This window comes from Lactuca sativa, chromosome 4, assembly GCF_002870075.4.
Source record: "Lactuca sativa cultivar Salinas chromosome 4, Lsat_Salinas_v11, whole genome shotgun sequence".
Classification (NCBI taxonomy): Eukaryota; Viridiplantae; Streptophyta; class Magnoliopsida; order Asterales; family Asteraceae; genus Lactuca; species Lactuca sativa.
Window position 1 is genome coordinate 312,634,076 of NC_056626.2, and position 7,685 is coordinate 312,641,760.

The 7,685-nt window shown below is 36.2% G+C and overlaps 1 protein-coding gene across 1 annotated transcript; it reads left to right on the forward strand.

The window, feature by feature from the left end:
* The first annotated feature begins 4,679 nt into the window (after positions 1-4,679).
* Positions 4,680-6,108, forward strand: LOC111881085 (uncharacterized). Its single transcript, XM_023877480.3, has 3 exons — positions 4,680-4,933; positions 5,019-5,476; positions 5,573-6,108. Exons 1-3 carry the CDS (start codon positions 4,831-4,833, stop codon positions 5,927-5,929), a joined length of 918 nt encoding a protein of 305 aa, XP_023733248.1. The 5' UTR covers positions 4,680-4,830; the 3' UTR covers positions 5,930-6,108.
* The last annotated feature ends 1,577 nt before the right edge of the window (positions 6,109-7,685 follow it).

A 7,685-nucleotide genomic window follows, 5' to 3' on the forward strand; every position in this document is an offset into this window, starting at 1 on the left:
CATGTATTTGTCCGGCTGATATCTAGAACAGAGGATTATATGATCATTTGTCTTAAATGGAATATCATCATCGTCTCAGTTCTATGAGACCTTGAAAGAGCTACGATCGCTGATCGGTTCCTAAAATTATTCTTGCAGATATAGTTATTAGACTTATCCAAGTGGGAGACTGTTAGATTAGGTGTCTAAGTTCATAACTATTTTGGGATATACCTGACCCGATCAGCATGGTCCATTTGGGTTGCATGGCATCATGCATCTGGATAGACTAAAATGAGAGAAATAACACTTATGGTTTATTAATATATTATAAGTTCTAATATATTAATAGGATTATTTAATTAGTATTGATCAAGAATTAATTTGGAATTAATTAAGTGATCAAAAGAAGACTAATTAAATATATGGGTTGATTGTGTAAATCATCCATACTTGTATAGTGGGCTTATGCTCCATGGATTAAAAAGTTGGGCTAAAACCCATAGGATGCTCCATGGTGTCTTTGAACCCATGGATCATGGAAATGAAGAACCATGTCAAATTAGGGTTTACATGGTGTAACCCTAATTAAGACACACTATATAGGCAATATGTTGATCACCAAAATCGGAACTTAAGCAAGTAAGAAGAGGGCTAACCAATTTCAAGAGTGTGACATTTCTCTCAAGGTTTATTCCAAGTGCATTTGGTGTTGTGTGAGACATTTGAGGCATCACACTTGGGGTGCTAGGCTCACAAGGTTTTCAAGTAATCCAAATCACTACAAGGTATGTTTTCTTACTATCTTTTATGATGAAAAGTTCCATTTTATGCTAGATAGGTTAAGAACCTTGGAAAATCAATTTTGCATGTATCATATATAAAACATAGATCCAAGGTTTCTAGGGTTGCATGTACACCATAGGTGTGTTAGAATGCTCAAAACCCAACAACATGAAGGTGATCTACATGAGATTCTTAAAAATATGAGGAGGGAGATACTTTATGCAAAATTCTCTAAGTGTGAGTTTTGGTTGCGTCAGGTCCAACTCTTGGGGAACCTCGTTAACCAAAATAGTATCTTAGTCGATCTGATTACGATTGAGGTGATGATGCAGTGGGAGGTTACGAGGTCTCCATTTGAGATTTTCCTTGGTTTGGCTAGGTATTATCGGAGGTTCATCCACGTTTTCTTGAATATAGTGGTACATCTAACTCTTTTGATGAAAAAGACTATTGCTTTTCTTTGGGGGCATGAGTTGCATACATTATTTGAGACTTTGAAGCAGAACTTGTGTGAGGAACCGGTTTTGACCCTTCCTGAGGGTTTTGAGGATTTTGTGGTCTATTGTGATGCTTTGATTATAGGGTTGTAGACTGTGCTCATGCAGCAGGGTCGAGTCATTGCATATGCTTCAAGGCAGTTGAAGCCTCGCGAGGCTAATTAATTGACTCACAATTTGGAGTTGGGGGCAGTGGTATTTGCTCTCAAGATTTGGTGTCACTATTGTTTGGGATTTGGTGTATCATCTACATGAACCACAAGAGTTTTAGATACTTGATGGATCAACAAAATCCAAATATGAGGCAACATAGGTGACTCGATGTAGTAAAGGATTATGATTGTGAGATATTGTACCATTTGTGTAAGACCAATGTGGTGACTGATGCCTTAAGTCAGGATGACTAGTGCTCCTATTAGTGACTTATGTTTGAGGATGACCGTTGTCACACCAATGTTGGAATTGATCAAGGGAGCACAAATAGACGTAATCAAGGAAGAGAATCGGAAAAGTGAAAGGGTAGTTGGTTAGGTCTTCGCTTTTGATATTGATAACCTAGGTATGTTGAACCTCCATGGTAGGGTTTGGGTTCCTTATTCGGGAGGGACTCGAAAAACGTTAATGGAGGAGGCTCATAAGTTCAAGTTCTTGATTCATCCATGGGCGACGAGAATGTAAATGGATTTGAGACACAGTTATGGGTGACCCTGCATGAAGTGGGATGTGGCTTGGTATGTTGAGAGATGTTTGACTATAGGAAGGTTAAGGCAGAGCATCAGAAGCCTCACAAAAAGCTGCAACCTTTAGACATCCCATTGTGGAAGTGGGAACATATTACCACAGATTTTATTACCAAGCTTCCGAAGAGTGCTTGTGGTTTGGACACTATTTGGGTCATCGTGGGTCGATTTACCAATAATGCCTACTTGATTGCCATTCAGGAGAGAGTTCTTCGACGGAGAAGCTGGCTGATATTTATGTTCGTGAGATAGTTTCTTGCCTTCGAGTACCAGTTTTGGTAGTTTCTAACAGAGATGTGAGGTTTACTTCTAGATTTTGGAAGCAGTTCCATGAGGATTTGGGTATTTGACTTCATTTCAGTACAACTTAGTCCGGCGTGCATAGTGAGAAGACCATTCAAACACTCGAGTATTTGTTGAGTGCTTGTATTATTGAATTTAGCGGGAGTTGGGATACTTATCTTCCTTTGGAAGAGTTTTCTTTTAACAACAACTACCATTCTAGCATCAATGTTCCTCCCTTCGAGCTTCTTTATGGGAGGAAGTGTCGAAATCCAATCTATAACATCGCGATTTTCTAGTATTTACCTTTTAGCCCCCTTAGTATGAGAATTGACAGCATTTTGTCCCTTAGTGGCATTTTCGTAAAATCAGGCCAAGGCTTGGTACACTGGGGGTACGTTGTGTACGCTTGGCGTACATGTGCGAGCCTTAGTATGCTGGACGTACACCACGTATGCATGGCGTACGTGAAGGACCCTCAAACCCTAGTGTTTAGGGTTTGGTCCATATATAAAGATCATTAACTCCTCATTTCTCATTCCCTTTTCAGCCTCCACTTGCCATTTCGTCCATCTAGAACCCTAATCCACCTTGAGAGTGTTCTTGAGCTTTTATGGGTACTTTTGGTGATTAAGAAGGAACGAGAAGAAGGGAGGACTACCTTGGAAGAGTAGGACACCTTACATCCAAAATCTCATCACCATTTGACATCATTTTAAGGTAAAAAGCTCTGAACTTGATGATAATTTGTTTAAGATCTTGGTAGCCTTGAAGTTGTGGTCCCATTAGTTTGGCATTTTAAGTATGGGCTACTCTAAGTCATTTAAGCTATCATTTTAGACATTTCAGAGTATTGTTGTGCATAAAAATATGATCTTGAGTGTTGTATGTAACCCATGCATGTGTTAGATGATATTATTGGGTTAAGAACTAAGGGTTTTGGACATTAAGCACTTTATAGCATTGAGAGGGAGATTACTGATTCATTTTCTATAGATAAATTTATAGATAATTTTTCTTCTATGAAGCAAAGACAACACAACTTAAAGTGAGCAAGGTACGACTTCTTATACTTTTACAAAAGTTTAATTGTATTCTTCTAAATTGAGCATAATACCATATGTATCTATGTTCTTACTCGTTCTTTTAATAATAACAAGCTAATGTATGAGATTGGTGCTTATGATCACTGGAAAACTTTTTAAGATTGATTCTTGCAACGATTGATGCAGTTCATATTTAGACGATTTTTTTTTCCTTTAATCAGTATCTCTTTCAATTTTACGGACTTGATTATGTTATTCAAATATTTTTTTTAAATATGTATAAGCCCCTTATCCTAAAATCTAGGCTCTGCTCTTGGATATAAGAGTATAAGTTGGTGGATGCTATAGGGTATGAGTCGTTTGTACTGAGAAGGTGGAAGTCAGAGTCGATGAAAACGACAACAACTAAGCTACTACTGAAGAGTTGTTTTTGGGAAAACAGGAAGTTGGAGCGGCTGTGTTGGGGTTGAATTGGTGTCGACGCAACTGGGTTAGGGTTTTGAGTTAGTCCTTCGCATGTTTGTTCCAGAATCTAGTTGGACTTAGAGTCCGATCCCTATCTTGTAAGTCTTTATAGAATGGACTTTGACTTTTGAAAGTGTGAAATTGGGCAGGATTGAAGGTATTAGATAAAAATCCACTTTCTTGAATGAAGTGGACTAGGAAGGGAATGCGAATAGGATCCCTCCGTCACCCCAGAATGAAAGGGGTGATATCCAAGACAAGTTGCTTGATTGCTTGGTCCGAAAATACAGGGTCTTCAAGGAAAAGGTTAGGTGTTAGGGCTTTCTCACAGTCTAGCGACTGCGTGATTATGACAAGACTCGAGGAAGAAGCCCCGGCTAACTCCGTCTCAGGTCCGTGACGAGAATGACAACATTTCAGTGAGGAGGCGGCATTCCAGCAAGGAAGGCGACGATCTTGCGGTGGTGGTGGTGTTGGTGTCTAAAATGTGAAATTAAAAAAAATGGAGAAGATGGTCTTTGTCATTTTATGCCGAGTATAAACCAAAACCATAATGACCAAAACCGCACAAAATATTCAAAATTAAACCACTGCTACATCACAAAATTTTTCTTTCACCAAAATCACAATATTTTAACAAGGACGATTTCTCCAATTTTTTCTAAAAAAAATAATTCATTTGTGACCCATGTACAACATTAACCCATAATTTATACAAACATTAAATTTTCTTTGTGAAGATGTAATAGTATATTTGCGCTTGAGCTGAAAAACCATTATATTAGCCCAATTCATGGCCCACTATCCACTCGCAACGGCTAGTTTCGAAATAACGCTGAATAATCACGCTCCTTTCTTCCTAACGGTCACATTTTCCCTTTTGCCCGTTGTTAGAACCCTAAATCGCTCTTAAATCCCCTGACAAATTCTATCTTTTCCCCACTCAATCCCTCCGATTTCTTTTTCTTTGCTCTGTAAATCAAATTTCCGGTGATCATTTCTTGATTAACTCGAAAGAAGCTTAAAGGGCTAACAATGGAGACACCACAATCATCACGAAGAATCACAAGATCACAAGTTAAGACTATGGCTTCCGAGAACAGCAACATCAACAACACCAGTGTAACCATAGCATCACGTGAGTTTTCTATCGTAATTTAATCTCGTTTTTCAATAATTACTCAAATGGGTTTCGTGTTTTGATCTTTTCGTCTCTGTTTTAGGAGATGAAAACGAAGATTCGATGAATGGTGTTTCGAAATCAAGACAAAAAACCGGAAAACCTCAAGAAAGAGAAAAGTCTGCGTTGTTTGATATAACAAATGGTTCACCAATCGTTGGGCTTGCAATGGGGAGCTTAAAGACTCCATTATATTCGAAGAAAAGAATGACGATTTCCAATTCTGAAGCAAAACATACCACAACTCCTGGATCTGGGGAGTCTTTATTGAGAGGTCAAGTGAAGACCCTTTTGCAAAAAGTTGAAGAAGAAGGAGTAATCTCAAAGATTTGTTTTGAACATAATCCTTTGATTCATAAACGTTTTATCAACTCTCCAATGGCTGTTCTTGCTCCAACACCTGCTAATACGCCTCAAGTTTATGACTTTTCAACTACTAACAAGAACGTTTTGGATTCTTTCACAGTCTCTCCTGTTGCTGAAAACTTCAATTTTACTCAGGTTTGATTCAATCCCTAATCTTTACAACTGTTCATTAGATTATTTGAATTGGGTTGTGTTAATTGGATTTTCTTTCATCGATGGTGTGTTATATAGATGCTTCAAGATGTAATTCGTTCACCAAATCAAGAAGATAATGGTGAAACTGTAACAAGGTCGCTTTTCATGGATTTTTCAGAGAAATTTGAAGGTTCTGAGGATTCATCGGTGTGGTCGGTTCAAGTGAATGCAAGCACAAGTGATGAGGGTAAAGATGGTGATGATGATGGGATGGATGAGATTTGTAATGGGATTAGGAAGTTGAGTGTCAACAATGGTGTTAAATTCAGTGGAAAACACATAAGGTTTGTGTACAATAGTGATGGGGAAGTGGAAGGAGAAGTGGAGTCATCACCTCCATCATCATCATCATCATCATCATCATCATCATCATCATCATCATCATCATCATGATTGAATTGAAGAAGAAGGAGAATAATAGGTTGATGGCTTTGGTTGTCTTTCTTATGACACCAAGAATGCTTTAGTTTTGTTTTAAGGCTTGATGTTGAATTCTTATTTTCATGTTTTGAAAGTGTTAACGATTGATTGATTTTATCAATTTAATGAAATGAAGTGTTGATTTATAATCATATCTTTTGAACTTGGTCCAACTTCGTTTAACTTCTTTTTTTTTTTTTTTTAGAATATTTCAAATAACCACTTAAAATCCCTTGGTCAAAGAAATAACCCATAGAACCACTTTTCCAAAAGGTCATGTCGAGCCCACAGTCGATAAACTGGATTTTTTTTTTCACTCTTTTTAAACTCGAAAATTATCTCTGGAAAACACATTTTGTCTTTGAAAGTCAAGCGGTAAGAAATAAAAATACAAATTCTCATATCTCAATTGTCTTTGGAAAGTTGATAATTACTATTAACAAATTTTCCACTTTCACAAAGATGTGTGTTTAGAAGTAGTGTTGTAATTTTTTATTATAGATAGAAATCTAAAACTACAATATTTATCTATCTCTTGAGTTGCTGACTTTTTCAAGTGAAAGTTTGTGGGAGACTAATTTTATGCATCTTGTATTATATATTCTAAATTAAAAAAGTTAAATTATAGGTGTCTGCACAACACTATCATCCTCTTAAACTGATGCATCAGCAACTCCACCATCTTCCTAGATTAAATTGGTTCTACTTAATTTTGTCGATCTTTCTATAGAACTTTTTCTCTTGATTTTTTAATTTTTCCTGTTTAACAAAAATCATAATACCATTGGTCAATTATATAGATTCAAAAAGTAAGAAAAATAAAAAACCAGATTTATTAAAATCTGTACTACGAATCTAACATCTGTATTGCGAATCCGACATCCTTATCGTGACTGGAAAAGTACTACAAATATGAATGTTGTACCATGAAAATATAAGAAAATCATGTTTTTATTTGTCTAACTTTGAACCCGCGTAACTCTTTCATACGAACTTTATTTGAATTAAATTATTGTTCATTGTGTTCTTTGTAAAAATGTTCTTTGTAAAAATGTTATCTATGGACATATAACACTCAAAATTTGGAGGTCAAGAAGTCATACCATTTTAGCTCCGAAGTAGTATAGTTGGTGAAATATATTAAATTTTAGCCGGCTTTGAAATTTCATTTTTTTTAATGCGAACTCTATTCAAGCCAATTTTTTTTCATTGCCAATAAGAGTTACACATAGATATATCGCACTCGGTATTGAATATTGGGAAGTCGTACTTTGTAAGCTGCAAGTATCAATTTTTCATATGAAGCCTAAAATCTATATAAAGAGCCTAAAACCATACAAAAAATTTGCCACCTAACACTTCTAAAAGAAATCTTATAAAGACCCTAAAATCATAGAATTTTTTATCAAACTTTTTGAAAACTCATTATTCATATATGTGGGTATCGGTTTGAATAATGTCTTCCTCTTTTCCACCCATAGTGCAATACTTGTTTTCTAGGTATGATCGACTGACTGAGTTAATTTATTAAATCTTGGTTTTTAGGGATTTTATTGGGGCGCGATGCAGTGCATGATTAGCGCGATGCGACTACTATTGGATTTTAGCTCAAAAATTAGTTTCAAAACTACAAAGATCGGCAAATGGAAGATTTTATTTTAGAATATAACATAAACATTTTATACCTACCAATGATCTCCTTGAAAGTTATAGAAAGATTAAATACCAA